This window comes from Phyllosticta capitalensis, assembly GCF_038381095.1.
Source record: "Phyllosticta capitalensis strain CBS 128856 chromosome Unknown BKA78scaffold_4, whole genome shotgun sequence".
Classification (NCBI taxonomy): domain Eukaryota; kingdom Fungi; phylum Ascomycota; class Dothideomycetes; order Botryosphaeriales; family Phyllostictaceae; genus Phyllosticta; species Phyllosticta capitalensis.
The window spans coordinates 1,384,732-1,406,417 of NW_027117442.1; the positions used below are offsets into that span (position 1 = coordinate 1,384,732).

The following is a 21,686-nucleotide window of genomic DNA, read 5'->3' on the forward strand; positions in this document are numbered from 1 at the left end:
ACTACTATCTCTTCTATATATATAGCCTTATTAAGGAATTTATTAATAACTATAGAAGCACTATAATCCATAAGCTCTAGAAGTATATCTATAAGTACTATAGGATTAAGATTAAGTACTCCTTAGCTTATTACCCTAAGACTAATAGATAGACTAAGGATACTAATAAGTCTATTAAGAACTACCTCTATAGCTATATTAACTACCTATAAGATAATTAGATACACTAGCTTCCTTATACTAAGTTTACCTTGAATAATAGGATTAACCACTCTATTAGAATATCCCCCTTTCTTACTAATTATAGATACTACCCTTACCTTAGATTTAAGCCTATTTAGCCTATCTAACTATAGGACGCCCACATTAAAAGAGCTAATTATATTATTACTAGAATAAAGGCTATTAATAACCTCTTACAGACCCTTATCTATACTACTTAGGATAAGATAGCTTACTATACTAACTAATACTATACCCCCTATCCTAAGTACAAGATTAGAGACTATATGTACATGAGCATATATTACTTTACTATAAAATAGCCTAATAAAGGCCTTAATTAGAAGTAGATTAGGCCCTGGCCTATTACCTATATAATTAATTACAAGGCCTATAAGTTAGATATCCCTAAGGACTATTAGGCTAATAGCCTTATACCTATATTCTACCTATAGAAGCTCCACCTTACCCCTAATAACCTATATCCTAGATAAGACTCTAGACCTTCTAAGGGAGAACTAATCCTTAATTATAATAAGGAAGAGCCTTATATAGAACATAAGGTTACTAAGATAGTTAACTACTAGGAAATAAAGTATTACTAGATAGTTAACTACTAGGAAATAAAGTATTACAGCATCTAGTACAAGTATATATATATTAGTAACTAGGATAAATAGAATATATCTCCTTAGTAGTAGCTCTAGAAGGACTTCCTTTACTTATATAAGCTTATACTAGAATTTTACTACCTTTACCTGTGACAGCCACCACCACTATAAGAGCTACTTAATTAGGTAGACCCTAAAGATGCTATTAAGGATTATAAGCCTTAGGCTTAAGGGACTTTACCTTGTAGAGGGGGGGTAGTATTAGGCCTCTACCTTAGCCTAAAGTTATAAACTATAGGAATCCTACCTAGAGAGCTTAGGCTAACTAATCTTAATGCTACTATTTACTTAATAATATTATTACTTTCCTTATAGAAAATACTACTATATAGGAGGCTTGTGACCGCGCCTATAGTATAAAGAAAAAGAAGGATAATAGTATAGGTAGCAATAATAGAAGTACTTATAGCTAAGGTAATAGTTGCAGTAGCTACTATAGATATAGAGGATATTGTAGTAGATATAGTAGATTATCTATAGATACTAAGGATAATAAGGAGGATAGTGCTACTAGTTATAACTATAAGTATAACTATAGTATATATAATATATTAGGAGTCTAGTGCTATAACTATAATAGCTATAGTTACTTAAGCAAGGACCGTTAGGAGCTAAAGAAGATTTATATAGTCTATATTATTAATAATAAGCCTACTACTAATAAGGTGGAAAACTAGTATACTCTCTTAAAGTTATAAAGGGAGCATAGAAGGATAGTAATAGAAAGGAGATCTTAGAATAACTACCTAATAGGTACAAATTAAATACTTATTCCACTACTATTAATATATATATTAATAGATATATCATCCTATTAAAGGCCCTTATAGACTCTAGATGTAGAGGCTACATATATATTAATAAATATAGTACCCTGCGCCTTATTAAATATAGGGCTATAAAGATGCTACTTAAATACCTATAAGAGGTAACTAACTTTATAGGTACTTGTACACTTAAGCTTACTTACTAGCTAAATATAAATATTTAGATTAGGCCTTACTATAACCTCTTGGTGCTACTTACTATTATAGAAATAGGTGATAATTATAATATCTATATTAGCTAGGACTATTAATAAGAGTATAGGTTTATAATTAATTATAGTATAGGTATACTAGAGGTCTAGAATCTAAAGAACCTAGGGGCCTTATAGGCCTAACAAGACTAAGAAAAGAAGATTAAGGTGCTATATAAAGGTGATATGATACCTAAAGAGATACTTATACCTAAATTAAGTCCTAAACTAATAACTAAGGACTCTACTAGTAATATATTACTAGTAGGTAGATAATTGTGAGAGCTAATTACCTATTAAATTACCTATAGTATACAGGCCTAATTAAGGTATAAGCCTAAGCCTACTACCTAGATAAGTAAGTATAATATTGCCCCTGTTACTTGGTTATTATATAAGAAGATGGCTTATAAGTATAGCCTAAAGGCCTATAGTGTGCTATTCTTTGTAAGGAATAATAAAGGTAAGTAGATTAATATAGTGTATAACTTTACTAATACTAATAACCCTACTATAATTAGCTATGTTTATATAAAGATTAACTATATTATAGCTAAAGATTTTAAAGTTATAGAGAAGAAGTATACTAGGCTAGCTACTAACCTAAAGATAAAGGTACTAGCTAAATATTATAACCTCTTAGAGGTCTTCTTAAAAGAAGCTTTAAATATGCTGCTACTATCCTATCTAGGGTTAGACTTTAAGATTAAGATTAGTAAAGGTACTGATACTATAAGTATTAGAGTAAGCTAACTATTATGCTACTTAGAGCTTGCTATATAGAAGGTTAAGTACTACCTAAAGAAGTAGAAGGATAAAGACTTTATTAAAGAGTCCTTCTCTATACTATCCTTACTGTACCTATTAGTACATAAGCCTAGAGGTAGAATCTAGTTCTATATTAATTACTATAAGCTTAATATAATTACTAAGAAAGACTACTACTCTATCCTACTTATTAATAAGACTATAGCCCTTATATAAGGATCTAAATAGCTTACTAAGATAGATATCTAGTAAGTATTTAATTATATTTTAGTAGATAAGTAGACTTGTAATTTACTAACCTTTTCTATACTATATAGCAATTACTAATATAAGGTTATACCTTTTAGTATTGTAAACAGCCCTGTGTATTAGCAATATCTAATTAACTAATACCTCTTTAAATTCCTTAATGAATTCTATATAGCTTATCTAGATAATGTGCTAATATTTAGTAAGATGCTTAAGGAGTACTATAATTATATATAAAAGGTACTAAAATACCTCTATAAGTAGGGCCTCTAAGTTAATATAGATAAGTATAATTTCTATATATAAGAGACAAGGTTCCTTAGTGTTATTATTATAACTAATAGTTTATATATAGACCCTATAAAGACTAATGCTATTATAAACTAGCAGACTCCTAAATTAGTATAAGATGTAAGGAGCTTCTTAGGATTTATTAACTTCTACTAATAATTTATTAAAGGCTTTATATATAAGGCTAAGCTACTTACACATCTTATAGGAAAGGATATAGTATTTAAATAGGGACCTAAGTAGTAGTAAGCCTTTAATAGCTTAAAGGAAATAGTTACTACTATACCTATTCTATAGTATTTTAATCTAGTGTTGGAAATAATTATAGAGACTAATACTTTAGATATTAATATTAGTAGAGTACTCTTGTAAAAGCACCCTAATAGCAAGGTTTACCCTATGGCTTACTTCTTATAGAATATAATACTAGCTAAGTTAAATTATATTATCTATAATAAGGAGCTATTAGTAATTATAAAGGTACTTAAAGTATAGGAGCCTAAGCTTAAGTTATATAAGTAGGAGCCTTTTATAGTACTTACTAATTACTAAACTCTAAAATAGTTTATAACTATAAAATGCCTACAATAATATTAGATACAGTAGAATAAAGAGCTAGCTAGGTATTACTTTAAGATTATATACCACCCTGGTAAAGTAAATAGTAAGGTAGATACTCTAATACAATATATATAGGATTATATAACTATAGATAATAATTATAATAAACACCTCTATTAAATAATACTTACCCCTGGTTATTTAGATAAGTTATATAATTAATAGTAGCTAGAGTTAGTTACTACTACTATATAATTAAAGGTAAAAGGCTTAAGCCTAGAATTAGCTAAAATAGTACTAATAATAGCTATTACTACTAATAAGGAAGAATAAGAACTAGGAGTAGCTAATACTATAGAGCCCCTAGGTAATAATTATAATAATCTAATTAGTAAAGCCCCTACTACAGAAGATAATAGTAATGATGAAGAGGTTAATAAGGATCTAGTAAAGGTGCTAGATAAGGTCCTTATAGCTAATCAAGCTGATTCTATAGAGATAATAGCTCTATATAAGGCTGTAAAAGACCCTAAGTCCCTATATAAGATATAAGATTGGCTTATTTATATTACAGGTAAAATCTATATACCTAACTATACTAACCTAAGAGCTTACCTCCTCTACTATATATATAGATAACCTATACTAGGCCACCTAGGCCTATAGTGTATAAAGAAGGTTATTAGTAAATACTACTACTTTCTAAAGATAGGAGAGATGATTACTTAATAATATTATAACTATAACTTATACTAAAAGAGCTATATTATATAAGGAATAAATAGATATATAGAACCTCTCCCTATTAGTAAGCACATATAGTAAGACCTAACCTTGGATTTTATTACTAGCTTAGAGAAGACTGTAAATAGTAATAATACTATCCTTATTATATATAATCAATTTAGCAAAGCTAAGTACTTTATTAAGTATACTACTTATAATAGTGGGATGAGCACCCTAAATACTACTAAACTACTCTTAAAATAGGTATTCTCTCTATATAGCCTCCTATGTTTAATAGTATTAGACTAGGGACCTTAATTTATCTCTAAGGTATAGACTCAAGTAATATAATATCTAAAGATTAAGCTTAAGCTTACTATACTATATTACCTACAATTAGATAGATAAACTAAGTAGGTAAATTAAGAACTTAAGAACTATCTCTACTATTTTATAAACTATAAGCAGGATAATTAGGAAGACTAGCTACTAATTATAGAGATAGCTATAAATATGCTTTATAATAACTCTACTAGTAACTTACTATTCTTTATCTATAATATATTTAAGCTGTATATAAGCTTTAACTATATACCTACACCTAAAAAGCCTTGCTTATATGCAAAGCACGTGGTAGTAGACTATATCAAAATAATTAAAGAGATATAGAAGTATATATATAACATCCTAACCCTTACCAAGTAATATTAGGTGTTCCAAGTAAATAAATACTAATAGGACCTAGGTATTAAGGTGAATAACATAGTTTATATAGATATAAAGTATATAGATATAGGTAGACTATGCAAACTTAGTTACTAATAGATAGGCCTATATTATATAGTAACTATATAAGGTAATTAGGTTATACTAGACCTACTATAGGGTTTATACTATATTAATAAGTTTAATATTAAGCACCTTATACTTACTAGTAATAACCTACTACTAGGCTAATATAAGCTACCACTACTGCCTGTACTAGATAATAAGCACTAAGAGGAGTTCTTTATTAAAGAGGTGCTTAATATATATATTAACTATAGTGTCCTCTACTTCTATATTAAATAGGAGGGATATCTAGACAACCTAATATAGTAGGATATAGACTTTAGTAAATTTAATAGTACTAAGATATAGATTAAGAGGTAGTATAAAGAGAGTAAGTATAAGTACTACTTACTAACTAGATAGACCTAATTTAATAATAGCTAGTCCTTGGGATAAGAACTTAGAGGGGAGGGGAGTAGTGTAATAATCCTTAGTATAGGTGGATAGTTATTATAGGTAATATTGTAGGCTTAGGCTATATAAGGATTCTACTAGTATTTTGCCACACTACTAACTAGTAGTGGGGCATATAACCTTGCTTAGCTATACGCGTGCCTAAATTACTACTATGCCCTTAACCCTCTTATAATACTACCTTTAGCACATCTAGCTTAGTAATAATTATTACTACCTTATTTAGCCCTGTCTACTAAGTTCGTGACACTACACACTAGGCAAGAAGAGGTAGGACTAGGGAGGTAGTTAGAACTAAGTAGAATTAGGTATATTACTTGCTACCCTTTAGGGCCTAAGTAGAACTAATTAACTAACTATTTAGAATCTATTAAGTTGCATATATTATATTAGAGGTAGTTAGAGATATTATTACCTATAGTATTATTAGTATTAAAGTAATAGTAAGATTTAATCTATAGGTTAGATTATAAATAAAGGCAAAATAATTATAGAGGTAATAGAGGACAGTTAATTCATATAGCCTTAGATAAGAGCTATAGAACAAGCTTTTAGCTACTAATTAGTATAGAGTGAAAAGATTAAGCTAATTCTATAAGAGTGACTTATAAAAGTAGTCTATATAAGGCTAGTAAGTAAGAGTATATAACTATTTACGTAACTAAGTAATATATAAGGCTTATACTAGACTAATAGGTTGCGCTATTAGGGTAAGTAAAGAGGTAAAGAAATAAAGGAAACAAATGAGAATAGGTGAGGCTGATAAGGTCAAGGGTTTAAGACCTAGTAAGGACAAAAGAGAGGCCAATTCCGTAACATAGCGCCCGCGACAACAACTAATCTACACTGAGGATTGTTACTAAGGGCACTGACCACTCTACTTGTACTGTAACATGAATGCTCCTCAGGTACACATTCTTTATTAGTAAGTTCAATGTTTCCTAGGTACCGAGCGACTTTCTGTGGCACTTAACCCTCCTGTGGCATCTCCTGCTTGGCCGGGCCTAGATTTCAATCTGAGCTCGCTTCTGCCTTTTTGCCTGCTCGAAGCGAAGGGCAATATGACGTGGCGTGCATTGGCCATTGCTCAACACAGTAGGCTTGAAGGCAAAGATGCTGACCACCCTCTGTTCACAGCGACAGTTTGGTCAAGTTGATGGCGTCGTTGATTATCGTGCAGTCATAGGGCTGATGACGCTGGCGCCCGTGGCGTCTGGAAGCCAGGATATTCGTTCCGATTATGGAATTGTTGCCTCTTTGGGCTTGCAGCACATGCATCGATTCTCTGCACGGTAAGCGGCCACGTGCAGGTCTTTAGCGGATTCAAATGCTCCGGACATCAAAAATGACTGTACGAGCTCAAGTAATTAAGCTTTGAGACATTACTTTAAATGGCAGTTTTTGAAAACCCCACGAAAGCCAAAGGAAACGCCACCGGTAGCGAACAGTGAAAAGAGAGCGCCTTCATCTACTTCAATGCCCAGGGAAATGCCCACCACGATGTTTGCATGCAGATACTGATGCTGTTGGCGTCACAGTTGTCGTGAAAGTAAATCTTAATAGTGTTAGCTTTTTCCGGTGCAATCAATGGTGAACGACTTACGTCTTGTAGAGAGTTGTTATCTTGGTCACAGTCGTGTATGCCAATCTTGTCCGAGTCTTGGTAGAAGTAGGCGCCGTGATAAAGATGGTTTCTTTGCCCGAAAACACAGTCTTGGGCGGAAGTGTAGTTGTGCTCGTGAGCGTCGTCAACTCGTATTCTGTCGTCGTCGTAGCTGGGGCTGTGAATGTGATGGTCGTGTTGGCCACCGTATCCGCATTCACAAAAACGGTCGACGAATCAGGAGATCGCTTCCGCGCTCGGTGCTCTTGAAGACGGTCGGGGACTTCCATGCCGCGTCTCAGACGAGCCTCACGCATGCGGCGGCGAACCTCTACCGGGTCCGCTGGCGTATCTGAACTTTGCGCCTGGACGGCAATGAGGCTTGCGAATGCTGCAAACTTGGGCTTTGTCGGCACGAATGTCGCCTTGGGGTCCGGTTGATTCGGTTTGGGCGGAACGGTGCATGACGCAGTCTTTGTCTCAGTAACGATCGTAAGGGACTTTGTGAAGCTCTGGCGTGTCCGAGTAAAGAATTTGGTCAATGTTGAAGTGACGGCCGGCGGCGTGATAGTCTTTCGGGCCGTTGCCGAAGGCAAAGTGATCGTCTGGTTGTTCTGGGCTGTGCTTGTGACCAAAATGGTCGAAGGGACTGTCGTCGTGATGATTGGAGTCGTTGTGTAGTTCCAGGTAATTGTACTGGTTATAGTGCTTGTGACTTGCTCGCCAACAGTGAGGTACAGGTCCCTTTCGTAGGCAAACGACGCGTTCATAGGACCGTTGTTTCCAAGTAGAAGTAACTTCCACTCCCCAGAGAACATCTGACTCTTGAGAATGGGGCAGGTTGATAGTTGAGACACATCGTCCGGAGTGACAGGAATGTCGGTGCAAACGTACTCGTCCCCTTTTGGATCCACGAGCAAGACGTCAGAGTATCCGGCTGAGCATCCTTCAAACTGAGACACAGAACTGAAATTTTGTGTCAAGGCTTTGTTGATGAAGTACTGGCCGCCATTCTGGAAGTCAATTCCATAGGAGACACAATCTGCCAAAGCTCCTCCGGCGGAAAGCAAAAGGACGCCAGCGGCAACGAAGGTGGAACGAGGAGAAAACATGTCAAGCAATTCCAATGATGAGATCACTTGAACGAAACCGAATCTTGAGTTGAGTCAACGAATGAAGGTCTTCTGAACAGAGAATTAGAACGAGTCACAATCGTCATGGCACGGAAAATCCAGGGTTTTAAGCAGCAGGGCACTGAGGCAAAGCCCTCATATCCGCAGCATACACCTACCTAAAGGTGGAGAGGGGGAAAAAAAAAAAAAAAATCCACATCCCGCGGAGAGCGGCTGACGATATTGAGACGAGCATTGCCAGGATGCTGCTGGCATGCCAAGAGACATTTGGTCAGTTGCATGGAAATGGTATGTACAGCAGCAGTGACATGACAAAGAGTCGGGCAGAAAGCCATACGGATGCAAATAGATAGAGGGAAGCGAGGTGTGGCGGCTCTCGTGAGAGAAGCAAAAAAGCCACCGGGGAGGGCGATATCGAGACTGACGAGGTGGGGGAAAAGGTTGGCGGAGGAGGGGTCGTTGTTGTTTGTCTTGGGATTCGTCAGGTCAGGCGAGCCACCGGGAGGGTACCAGAACCAGGGGGCCAGGGCAGGGGTAGGCGGGAGGATGGGGCGCGGGCGGAGACGACCAAAAACACCACCCCAATTCAAGGGAAGGGGTCGAGTCAAGGTGCAAGATCTTATCTGATCGAGCGGGACTGACGCCACTCTCTGTAACCCTATCCTCGACTAACTATCTTTAGACTTCAAGGTTGTTGACAAGGTTGGCTGACGGCGACGTCAAGCTCCAATGTCATACGTCGACTGCAGCTCCTGCGGATGCCTGCTGTCCTTTTCGTATCGCCCTTCATCCTCGGTCGGGTGGATGCGCCATCTCGTCCGGCCTCTTCGGGATCCACTGACGCAGCAGCTCGCGTGGCCGCCTTGGACGAAAAGTGCCAAACAACGTGGACAAGTTGGTGGTGGTGTCGATGGATGATCTGCCGCCGGACAAAAAGGCTTCATCGTTCAGCCAAGCCAGCAACCAGGCCCCCGGTAGCAGCAACGCCTCGGCAAACGATCGGAAAGTTTGCTCAGACGACGGATTGTTTTTTGGAGCCTTGGGCCTTTTGCGGCCCCATGGTTGGCATCAGTGTTGGAGACCACCACTGCAGTCGTCTTTTCCTCCGACTGCTCCATACAGGCCTCGTACTATCCTCCGGAGTGCAGGTCGCCACCAACGAACAACGCTGTCGGTTCCCATTGGCCATGCGGCTGACCAGCTCAGCCCAGCCCAGGCACTCGTGCTTCCGAACCTCCATCGAACCCACCGAAACAGGAAACCTCTGACACTTTGTGTGGACGACATGCAGGTGAGTAATCGCGACGGCGTTCTATTAGGGTTATTCGCTGATGTGTCGTATCCCAGCAGGCAGATCATATGCACAATGACTTTGTTCTCAACCCAAATCCTGACGTTGCGTTTTACCGCGCTGCCAGGAGTAGGGTTGTCGATTTTTTTCCTTCTGGCCTGACGTCGTCCCGTTCGGCTGTTGTATTGACTGCCGAAGCCAGCATCCTGGATGCCTCAACCCTCTTACGTTTTGCGGATTTCGTATCATGCACACAAGACAGGCCAGAAAAGTCTGGTCCTCAGTTCTGTGTGTGCCGTCGTTCGGCGACCCGTTCTAAAGTTAACATCCTCTGGAAAAGTCATTTGCGCATGCCAACGGATGCTTCCGGCCCTCACTCACCTCGTCACGTATAGCGTTGGCTGCTCAGCTTGGCTGTCAGGCACTCGCTTGCCAAAATGACCCGTACAACCCATCGCTTATCCCGGCTAAACCGCTCGAATAGTCGTGCGCGGAAGAGTTGGCCCATTTTGATCAGTGCTGACCCAAATCCTCTATTCGCCCCAGCCTTTGCAGCCAAACAACCCGCTCGATTATCTGCTGCGGAGACTTGAAAGCGTAGAACCATTGGTCGCCAGTCGAGGCCCAGGACAAGACTCATGAGACTCGATCTGGCAGGACTATCGGGCGAATGATCGTATCTGGCGTCCGCATGTCAGCTCAGCTCCGCATGCTGGAGGGCTAGCCTTATTACAACTCCACTTCGAAGCTGCATCACGCCTCATTTCTTGGCCATATTGCCAAAGTGAGATATTCTTGGGATAGCATCCCACGATGCTCCACCATTGCCATGTCCACATCGCCAAGAATAAGCAACAGCGGTCCGCAGAAGCTGTGGGCCGATGTGGCCCATGAGGCTCGAGTTGTGGATGCGTGCGGATGACAAGGTTGATCCTAAGCTTCGCTTAGTCGGGCCCGTTGCATGGGCATCCAGAATCGCTGCCGAGCTCGAGGCTGGGTAAGTGACCGCTCTGAACTTCTCTGCCGCCATTCTGGCCCCCTTGATGCTGGATGGCTCGCGGCGTTCCAGGTCCCTCTTGTTATTCTTATCATACAAGAAGCAGGCCAAGCTCAGACTTACTTTAAAACACGAGAAAGCCTCTGCCTGAGCTGAATTCATGCTATCAACAGCTTCCAATTGTCACCTTCGTTCTGGATGAGGCAGTAGCCTAGTCCATCTATTTCTTGGTCTCTTCTTTGAAGCAAATCTTTATCACGTTCACTGAGCATTCCCTCGTTTCAGTATGGCACGATTTTGGTTGATTGGTATATTCTTCGTGGTGTTCATCACTCAGAGCTTTGCGGCGACTATACCACCTGCATTTGCCGATCTCGTGCGGCGTGCAGACGCTTCCTCTACCACAGCGAGCACGTCTACTACCTCGAGGGTTCCTGATTCGGAATGCACAAATGGTCCAACCTCGAGGGCCTGCTGGGGAGGTGGATTCAGCATTGCTACCGACTTTGACACCAAGCATCCAACTACCGGCAAGACTAATTACTACACTCTCGAAATATCCAATGTCACAGACTGTGCAGAATACATGAGCAAGGGGATTGGTGATGGCTTCTGCCGACCAATGCTCCTCATCAATGGCCAGTTCCCGGGTCCCACTCTTACTGGAAGTACGTATACATGCTTCTCTGTACCATCACATAGAATCCGGGTTTTCTGACATGGCATAGACTGGGGTGACTACTTCGAGGTGACGGTCGTCAATAACATGCAGGACAATGGTACTAGCATCCACTGGCACGGCATTAGACAACTCAATTCAAATCAACATGATGGAGCAAATGGCATAACTGAGTGTCCAATTCCTCCGGGAAAAAGCCACACCTATCGGTTCCAAGCAACGCAATTTGGGGGTAAGCAATCCAAATCTGCCGTTTGTCAAGAAGATATCCTTTTCTGAAGGCACGGGGCATAAAGATGACCAAGGCGCGGCCTGTCAGACAATCGCGAGCTAACCCTTATCACTAATAGTTTCTTGGTACCATTCGCACCATTCTGCTCAGTATGGAGATGGCATTGCCGGCCCGCTCGTCATCAATGGCCCAGCCACGGCTAATTACGACGTTGACCTGGGTCCACTTCCACTGTCTGAAACTTATGACGAGACGGCATGGACTAAAAATTCACTCGCTCTACACTTTCCCGCCCCGCCTACCCCGTTGAACATTTTGGTAAACGGCTCAATGGTCAATGCAACAGGTGGTGGACAATACAAGACTGTCACAGTCACCAAGGGCAAAAAGTATCGCCTAAGACTGATAAACATATCTGTTGACACTTATTTTGTTTTCTCAATGGTAAGATCGCCCCATTCAAAACCAACAGCATGCTGACAGTCAATGTGTAGGATGGGCATGAGTTTCAAGTGATAGCATCAGACTTTGTCCCAATCCATCCAATCCAGAAGACGTCCATCATGATTGGAATTGGTCAAAGATATGACATTGTTTTCACTGCGGACCAAGATGATGGCAATTATTGGATTCGGACGGACATTGCGTCATGCAGCAGCAATGCGATGACCACCGCGGCAGTCGGTACGGTGCTGGGTGCTATTATGCACTACGAGGACGCAGGGACCGCTTTGCCAACGACGGTATCTGCAACAGGTATCGACAAGGCCTGCAATGATCCTGCAGGAATACAGCCATACTGGGAGACCAACGTCCCAAGAGATGAGTTTGCGCAATTCTATTCGGGAATTAACCTCACATTCAATGGGGCGACGTCCGACGGGCTTGTTCAGTAAGTACTGGTCCTGGAGGAGTCTGGTCATGTTTGCTAAGCAGCCCAGGTGGTACCTCAACGACAGCGCCATGGACATTGACTGGTCGAAACCGACCTTGCAGTATCTCGTCGAAGGAGACACTAGCTACGAGAAGAGCCAGAACATCCTCCATATGGACCAGGCCGGCAAGGTATACCACAAGAATCAACCGTTTTGGCTTGGTCGAATTCGCTGACTCGCCCAACTCTTTAGTGGTACTTTTGGATTATCCACAACACCGCTGCAGTTCCAATTGAGCATCCGATCCATTTGCATGGCCACGACTTTTTTATATTGAAAGCTGGAACCGGGGATTGGGACGGCAATTTGGACGATCTCGCATGGAACAATCCACCGCGCCGAGATGTCGCCATCATGCCCGGTTCGACGAGCGGTGGTCACTTGCTCGTGGCCTTTCCAGCAGACAACCCCGGAGCTTGGGTAAGTCTTGGCTCAAACAAAGGCACTGCGTAACCTGTCTTTGCTGACTTTTCTCTCTCTCTCTAGCTGATGCACTGCCACATCGCTTGGTGAGTAGCTCCTTTCAAATGTACGAAAAGCACCGCTAACATGGACAGGCACGTTACTGATGGATTGAGCGTGCAATTCCTGGAGTCGGCGGATCAAGTTTTGAGTACAATTGGGGACTTGTCGGGGATGCAACAAACGTGCGCCGACTGGAAAGCGTACAAGCCGTACTGGGAACGAGAAAAGGGCGATTCCGGATTGTAGGAACTGGCATGTAAATTCATTCGTGGTCTTTGTGGCGTTTGACGTGGGTGTAGCATAGCATGGTAGGGCTTCGGATCAATGTTTAATATGGCACGGCACGATTGACGGCTTCATTTTAGTCGGTGGAATTCGGCGACGTGGTGTGTGGCTGGGTGGTGGTGGATGAGGCGTGTGGAACCGAGGGACCGATTGGGAACAAGGGCGACAAGCAACAGCAGCAGCAAAAAATCCGGGGACGCGGCCAGGGCGGCAATTAAGGTTGACACGGGCAGGGATGGGACAGTAGGCAGCGGGCCGCACAGCGTTCGGGGCGGGCGTCCACACTGTCCAGTGGTTTGGGGGAGGACAAGGGAGAGAGAGAGAGAGATCAGAGGAACATCCATATGGACGTGGAGGCGGTCGGAGTCGTGGCTTTGGCGGGCTGGCTGAGTGGCCGTTAGCTGTAAAAGTATTGATGTTGAAAATCGAGTCGTGGTGCCAACGCATCGCAGCGGGAGCAAGGAACCAGGCAGTTTGTCTCCAGGGGAATGGGGACGACAAGGCGGCGGCGGCGGCGGCGCGTCTCGCAGGGCCTAAACCTGATCGGCCTCCTGTCTTCGGTGCGCACGTCGTCAATCATCAGAACTCTCGCTCGTGCTCGTGCTGCTCGCTGGCCACCGCGAGTCCTGATTGTCTCCATCGCCCACCCGACCGCACGCCCTTCTTCTCCCCCATCTCCGACTCCTCCACCTGCTCTACAGTCCTCCACTCAACCTATCAATCCCGCCTGCAACGCGACGCGACCTGCAGCCTGCGACTCACGTCTGTGCCTCGCCATCCAACCATCTACCTCTATACCGTACAATGCCAACGATCCTGTTCGCCTAAGCCTGCTGCTGCTCCACGCGCCCTGTCCTTCCTTGACGTGGTCTTGTCAACATTCCTTTTGTCGCCCGGCCCGCCGTCCTGTGCATGTTTTGCGCGTCATAGCCACGCCGGCTTTCCTGACAATTTCACTCCTTGCAGCGCTCCATCCCCCGCGACGCGTCTGCTTGCTCGCCCTTCATCCTCGCCAAGGAAAAACATTCATGTTGGATGCAAGCTCAACGCGCCTCCATCGTTACAGTCCAAGGGAAAAGCGGCCGAGATCCCGCTGCCTCTCCTTCTCAAGATTCGTGGTCTGCGCCCTCTCCCACTCAAACCCTCGGCCATTCGAGTCCTGAGCTTCCTCCGCTCCCAACCCTGCCGTCGCTTGGCGGCCTCCCTCGAACGCCGTTGAGCGCGTCAAAGCCTCCGGCCGACGACGCGGCTTACTTTACGACCAGTTGGGGTTCCCCATACCAGGCCCCTCCGCCAGGCCTCAAGGAAAAGTCGACGCGACACAACAGGGACACTTTTGTGAGCGGCGACGAATTCGAAGACGAGCCGTCGCCGAAATTCGGCCTCGACCATTTGATCCCAAATCGTCTCGAGAATTCGAGCTCGCCCAAGCTTCGCTTCGGACTTGACCACCTTCTTCCAAGACGGCTCCCCTTTCTCAAACAGGATCCGTCCAGCCCGACGCTGCTCGCCGAGAGTTGGCAGGAAAAGGAACAAGGCCCGGCCGCCGGCTCATCCAAAGCCAACCAGCCTCAGCTCTTCTTTCCCAAGGAACCCACAGAGCGTTGGATAAAGCAATTCCTCACCGGCCAGTGGCAGTCTGAAAAGGCCAACTGGTGGAGCGACGGGTCGACCGAAGACGAGAGCGACAAGGAATCTCCGGCTGCCGGTGACCCCAAGCGACGTTCAAAGGCCGAGGGATCACGAAAGAAACGCAAAGGCCACAAGTCCCGCAAGAGCAATTTGACCTTGAAGCAAGCTGACTTTTGGGCGCAATTCGGACAAAAAGGCCGCGAGACCATCGAAAAGATGATGGCCTCACGTTTTGCAGACCCTCAGCCCCCTATGGCGCCCGAGACTAACGACACCGACCCCAAGGCCGAGATCCTGTTCGACGCAGATGCGAGAAGTGATGTTCGAAGCTTGTCAAGTCGTCACGGGCCGGAGCCGCCATCTCAGGACAAGGCCGCTGCACCACCGCGTCCACCACCGAAAGATACTCTAGCCCCTCCCGCCAGTCGTTCGCGGCCCTCGTCCCCAGCGAACTCTCGTCCAGGCTCCAGGGCGTCCTCCCCAGCACCATCTCGACTGGCTCCTCCAACTGCCTTGCGAGATGAGAGACCGCCACCCCCTCCACAGGTTGCCGACACGCCCAAACCACGGCCAAAGAAACGCGTACTGTGGAGAGGCCGTAACATTGTCATTCAAGTACCGCAAGATCACTTGAGGGGTACGCCAATGGGGCCACCCCGTCCCATGACCAGTGGTGAGCTTGAGCAGCGATTGAAGGACTTTGAGCGAGCTGGATACAGTACTCGTGGATTTGACACTGCTGATGGCAGCGAGCAAGAATCGACAGCGCTATCTCAAGCGCGCGCGATCTTTCCCGACATTGAAGAAGAGGCCGCACAGTGGAAGAGTACAAAAAAGACCAATATTCATATCCCTGACAAGGCGGAGTGGGAGCGGTATGTCAATTTTCTTACAGAACAGAAGCTTGCTGCCCTCGGCGTCAGCTTGGGAGGAGATGAGCCAGCAGATAATCCCACGAGTGCATCGAGGTCCGCCTCTGCGCAATTCCTGGCCTTCTCCCCTCAAACACAACCTGCTTCTGTGGGAAGCTCTGGATTTGGGGCCGTGTCAGCGCCTTTCCAACTGCCGTCTGGTCCCTCTCCAGGAATTTCAGGTCACATGTCGAGGACTTCCATCGCCTCGCCCATTTCGCCATTCGGCAACGCTCGTCCCAGCGGTCATTTATCTAGACATTCGACATATGCATCGCCGGCGAATGTTCCTCAGCAGCAACCGACCCCGCCGCTGGCCGGGATCTCGCCTAGCTTGTTCATGGGTCACAACGCCTTCCGAGGAGGATCTCCGGCCATGCCAACCAGCAATCCTAGCCTTGGACACATCGCATCTCCCGTTTCGCCATACGGCAGCCAACAAGGTCAACAATTTCCCTTTCCTCATTCGAATGACGTCTTTGCCCAGATGCAACAGCAACAGCAACACTTGCAGGCACAACTCTTGCAACAACAGCAACAGCAACAGCAGCAACTCTTTTCTGCTCGGCCGCAGTCGACGCTGGACCAGTTGCCGGAAGAGGACTTCGAGGAGGAGGAGAGAGCCCAGGAGCGGCCCCGCACTCCGCCACGTCCGGGTCAAATACAGAGCCACAATCACAACATTGTTGTCCCAACCCCCCGCGGCGGCCATCGACACAACATCAGTGAAAATCTGGAGAGAGAGATACGTGACGCGGAATACCATCTTGAGCAAGCGATTGATCGCCAGCTGGACGAGGATGGTGAGTTTGGCACTGGAAACAAATATGGAGTCCACAGCCCCCTCGACAAACCCATTCAAGCGAACGGATACGAGACCATGTGGCAAAGCAACCAGTCTGAAGCTCAAGATTCATCTTTTCCGAAGCATCTCGGAGGACCTGGACCCGTGTACCATGAGCGTGGCGATGAGGATGCGAAGACGACCATTTCAGACGCTGGTACCAATCCGAGCTTTGAAGGCCAGAATGACCGCTCGACGGCTACCGCAGGGACTTCTTCTTCGCAACAGACCTTTGGCAGCTCTCAATACAACAACAGCAGCCTCCACGTCAGCCATTCCAGCCAGGGCTCCATTAAGTCAACAGCCTCAAAGTTGAACGTCAATGCGAAAGAATTCAAGTTCAATCCTGGCGCCTCTCCTGCTTCATCAAATACCAACACCTTCCAATTTGAGCCAATGCAGCCACAGAATGAGCAGCATACGCAGGCTCCACCTCCTAGCCGAGGCAATTCAAAACTTCATGCTGCTGTCCCAAGTTTTGTGCCGTCTTTCAAAGTTGGGGGCTTCGGCACTACACAACCTCAGCAGACCTTGCCCTCAATGCCGCGTTCAACATTTGACTTCTCAGCACAAGGGCCTGCGTTCAAGAGTGATGCTACGAGCGCGCAACAGAGTGCATCTGCAAGCCTTCCGAGCAGCAACGCGACAGGACAGAGGCTGTTCAACATCGACATTCAAGATGCGGACGTCGTCAAGCCCGCCAGGCGCTCCAAGGCGATACCAATCATCCGCCCAGATCCCAACCAACAGGCTCACACAGATGAAGAGACTCTTGACGAATCTGGTCGCCCGGTCCAGGCTGAATGGCGGCAAAAGAAGGCTCGTCGTGGTGGACAAAACGTCGACGATGAGCCACAATTTGCCAGGCCGCACATCCTTCCGTCGAACGCGCCCCCACAACCTCTGGGTGATGCTACTTTTGCCCAGAATGCAGTCAGATCGGATCTGCCTAGACCGACTGTCAGCCCAATTCCTGAAGGCAAAGAGAACCAGACCCCAGACAGTCGAACCCCACAGCCTTCAACGTCCGATAACAATGCTCAATCGATGTTTGAGCTACCAATGCAGTCACAGTCGGCGAGTTCTCACCAGCAAGGAAGCAAAAGCTCGCTCAATCCACCGGGTTCCGATTTTGATCCTAGCGTCTTCAATTTTGGTCTACACGTCACGAAACCTTCCATGGAGATCAACAGAGATGACCAGACTATCGGCGCTGGTCTCCATGAAATGAGCCGCAGTCCAGCTCCTACCAACACCTACCAGCCGAGCGAAGGGGGGTCATTCATGACGGCTCTGGAACCCAACAAGCCCGCACCGTATGGCGACAGTGAGATCGAGGAGAGGCCTACTTTTGACGAGATCGATGATGTCATGAGGGCTATGAACGACCAAGGGTCCGAATATGGAGTGTTGAAGGAGACTCCGCCATGGACTCGCTCGAGTCCACTCAGAAGGCAGCAAATCGAACGGCCTGAAGCGGCTCTCTTCAGAAGCCCGTCGCCCAACCCTGCGCAGCACTTGTACCCGTCCACTGGAGTTCAAGACTCGCCTTCGGCACAAGATCCTTTCAGCGATTCGAAGGCTGGCTTGGCTTACGACTCGCCTGTACACAGGCTGAACGATCATGATGACGTACCTGTCAGTGATTGGGACGACATTGTCTCGACAGATGAAGAGGCGAAAGTTCAAGCTCGCAGCCGATTTTTCGACCACCATGTTGACAACATCATCGACAGCGTGTTGCAGAGCCGTCTCGGTCCCTTGGAGAAGAGCATCTACCTCATCAGGGACTCTGTTTCTGCTCTGACGGTGAAGCAAAATGGACGCAGCCTCCGCCGAAGCCCGTCCATCGGCACCGGGGAAAGCGACGCCGACGACGAGGACGATGAATTGGCTCCTTTCCATCGTGCACGTTCTCCGGGCAGAAATCGCAAATTTGAAAAGATCAAAAGTGTCGTTGCCGAAGCTCTGAGTCAACACATTCCCTCGCAACCAGAGAAGAACTCTGGCGTTGACTTTGCGGAATTCTACCAAGCGCTGTCAGATCTCAAAGTGTCCGTCGCTAGATCAACTTCGACTGGTCAGCTGGATGATTTAAGGGAGATCATGGAAGAAGCTCTTAATCGTCAAAGCATCGCCCTTATTGACGCCAAGCGGGTTGAAGCTAATGCGGAGGTCGAAGCTAAGATTGCGGAGCTCGAGAGTACCCTCGATGAAAACAAGCAGCTTCTCGAAGTCGCGACCGAAAGTCGCAGAATTGCCGAAGGTGCTGAGCAAGACGCACAGCGCAGGCTCGCCCTTGCAGAAGAAGAACTGCAGTTATTCCGTGCGCAGGTCCGTGACGATGACCAGAGAATGCGATCCATGACCGAGGGAATCCACGACCTCAAGTTGAGCCTTCAGTCTTCCGAGCGAGACCAGGAAGAGCTCCGTCGTCGTCTGGTCACACTCGAGACTCAGAACGAAGCGCTCGAGGCAACGCTTGACGAGTACCGCCTCTCGTCGAAGAAATGGCATGCAGAAATTCAGCAAGCCAACGAAGACAATGAGGTCCTTCGCCGCAACATCAGTACCCTCGAGGCGCAAAATCACGAGTCTATTCGTGGAAGGGAAAAGATGCGTGCGAAGCTCGAGCAGCTCCAGAAGGACATGGTCTCAGCAGCGAGCCAGGTCGCAGAGGAAAAGTCGAAATGGCAGAGACAAGAAGAGGACCACGTCAAGCGCTACGAGACGCTCCGCGCAAGGATCGAGGCCGAGGCCCGCACTCGCGAAAGATTTGAGCGTGAGATGGAGAGACTCGAAGCACAAGAGCGCGAGGGCATGAGATTGAAGGTCGTCCTTGAACAGACTCAGAGGCAAATCCTTGCCATTGAGGAGACCGCCAACAAATTCCGCCTTGAGTCTTTGGAGTTCCAGAAGAGGGCCGAACGTTTCGAACGCGAGTTCCACGAATCGCGCGAAGCTGCGCGCGCTGAGATCAAGCGTACAAGGGTTCTGATGGAAGCGGACCTCGAGGCTGCCAACAACCAGGTCAATGTTGTTCGCGCCGAACTCGAAAGTGAGAACAGCAGACTTCGGCAGGAACTCGACAGCGTCCGGTTGGAATGGGACACCGAGAAGGCCCGTCATGAGATGCTGCTCGAGAGCGAAGCCGATTCCAAGCGGGATGCTGTTCGCGATGCACACGAAGGTCGTGACCGCGCTCTGAAGGATCAGCAGCATCGTTACGAAAAGGCGATGGAAGAGCAACAGCAACGCTATGAAAGGACTCTTGAAGAACAACAGCAACGTTATGAAAAAGAGATCCAGTTGCAGCAGCAGAGGGTCGCCCAGAAGATGGAAGATCAGCAGCGACGATACGAGAAAGACATCGAGGACTTGCACCGTCAGCACAACCGTGACTTGGCCATGACCATCGAAGACAAGCAACATGCGGAAGAGCATCTCAATGACCGCCTCTCTCTCGCAAACGAAAAAGTGGACTACCTTCAGGACAAGATTTTGCACCTGGAGGAGAAGCTTGAGGTGGCAAAGTCCGCTGCACACGCTGCTGCTCTGGCAGCCCAATCTGTCAGATCTCCTGTCGCGTCGTCACACGAGTCAGCTCTCCCCAGCGCCCAGGACAAAGTTTCGCCACAGGCTCTTCGTGAATCCATCGTCGTGCTCCAAGAGCAACTCCAAGAGCGCGAGCAGCGAATCGAGCGTTTGGAGCAGCAATTGCAAGAAGTTGGACCCGACTCGCCACAAAGAGTCAAACAAATGGAGACAGAGATTGGCTGGTTGCGCGAGCTTCTTGGAGTTCGAATTGATGACATTACGGACCTCATCAACGCGCTCGCGACACCTAACTTCGACCGCGAGATTGTGCAAAACGCTGCCATCAGAATCCGGACCAATCTGCAAATGGAACAACAAGAGAAGGAAAGGCTTATTGCTGGTGGAGGGAACATGTCATTCCCAGCCCTTGCAAGCATCTCCAACTTTGCATCGCCCAAGGCTGCGCAGCTCGCTGCGGCATTTGGCAGCTGGCGTAAGAACAGAGAGAGTGTTGGTGCGAACAACAGGCTAAGCGGCGCAAGCGGTCAGGAGCAAACGCCATCGAGGAACCTACCATCGACATCTGGGTTACTTTCTGGCCTCATGACACCCCCAACCAGTGCCTCACGGACCGGGAAGATGCCTCAGAGATCAAGCATACGACCTCGGGGCACCTCATTCACCTCTGAATCGGGTCGCTACAGTGGTCGTGCACCCAGCTCGGCTGTGCAAGCCGACCCGCGGCTTAGCGACGGTCCGTCCACACCACCGAGGAGTCGTGATGGTCTACTCCACAAGGGCGCCTATGATCAAGATGCCGAAGACAGTAGCTTCTCGCCCAGTGGTTTTGACTACGACGAATCGAGTAGGCACGAGGGTTTGAGCATCCACGAAGTCATGACCATGGACCGGAATCTCGCGTCGATGGACATGCACGATCATGAGGCACTGGATGGAATGAGGCCTTTTGAGCCTTTCGGCGGCCTGGACTGAGAGTGTCGGTCGAGTCGTCTGTCCAAATTGAAAACCATGTGTTGCAAATTTTCTTGTTCATCTTTCGACCCCCTGTTATTCTGACATTTGCTGGTTTTTTACCCCTGTCCAATAAGCAGTACATTCGCTACCACCTACCACACATGACTGGTCTTTTCTTCCATGTTCTTTCTATATTTGTTGGCATATATGCAACTTTCTCTCTTAGAGAGGTGCCTAAATTTCCTTTATCTTAAGTCTTTATCGGACGCGTTGATACCCCCTAGCCTAGATAGGTTAGGAGAACAGACAGACCATGTACCTTATTCAGATTGCTCTAAATTAGATTAATTTTCCCTACTCTACTTTAAAAAATATTGTTTTACTTATATATAGTAGGATCTAAAATCTATATTTAA

The 21,686-nt window shown here is 46.1% G+C and overlaps 3 protein-coding genes across 3 annotated transcripts; 2 read left to right on the plus strand and 1 right to left on the minus strand.

The window, feature by feature from the left end:
• Window positions 1–7,135: 7,135 nt before the first annotated feature.
• On the minus strand, window positions 7,136–8,699 carry BKA78DRAFT_117330 (uncharacterized protein). The gene is made up of 3 exons (XM_066882362.1): window positions 8,646–8,699; window positions 7,355–8,538; window positions 7,136–7,306 (listed from the first exon to the last, which is right to left on the minus strand). Exons 2-3 carry the CDS (start codon window positions 8,464–8,466, stop codon window positions 7,225–7,227), a joined length of 1,194 nt encoding a protein of 397 aa, XP_066745431.1. The 5' UTR covers window positions 8,467–8,538; window positions 8,646–8,699; the 3' UTR covers window positions 7,136–7,224.
• A 2,362-nt stretch (window positions 8,700–11,061) lies between these two features.
• On the plus strand, window positions 11,062–13,332 carry BKA78DRAFT_330992 (laccase-1 precursor; the record flags this gene model as incomplete). Its single annotated transcript, XM_066889840.1, has 8 exons — window positions 11,062–11,443; window positions 11,504–11,686; window positions 11,805–12,130; window positions 12,181–12,578; window positions 12,628–12,751; window positions 12,814–13,041; window positions 13,108–13,130; window positions 13,179–13,332. 8 exons carry the CDS (start codon window positions 11,062–11,064, stop codon window positions 13,330–13,332), a joined length of 1,818 nt encoding a protein of 605 aa, XP_066745432.1.
• Window positions 13,333–14,050: 718 nt separating this feature from the next.
• On the plus strand, window positions 14,051–21,369 carry BKA78DRAFT_117424 (uncharacterized protein). The gene has a single exon (XM_066882363.1). It carries the CDS (start codon window positions 14,407–14,409, stop codon window positions 21,286–21,288), a length of 6,882 nt encoding a protein of 2,293 aa, XP_066745433.1. The 5' UTR covers window positions 14,051–14,406; the 3' UTR covers window positions 21,289–21,369.
• The last annotated feature ends 317 nt before the right edge of the window (window positions 21,370–21,686 follow it).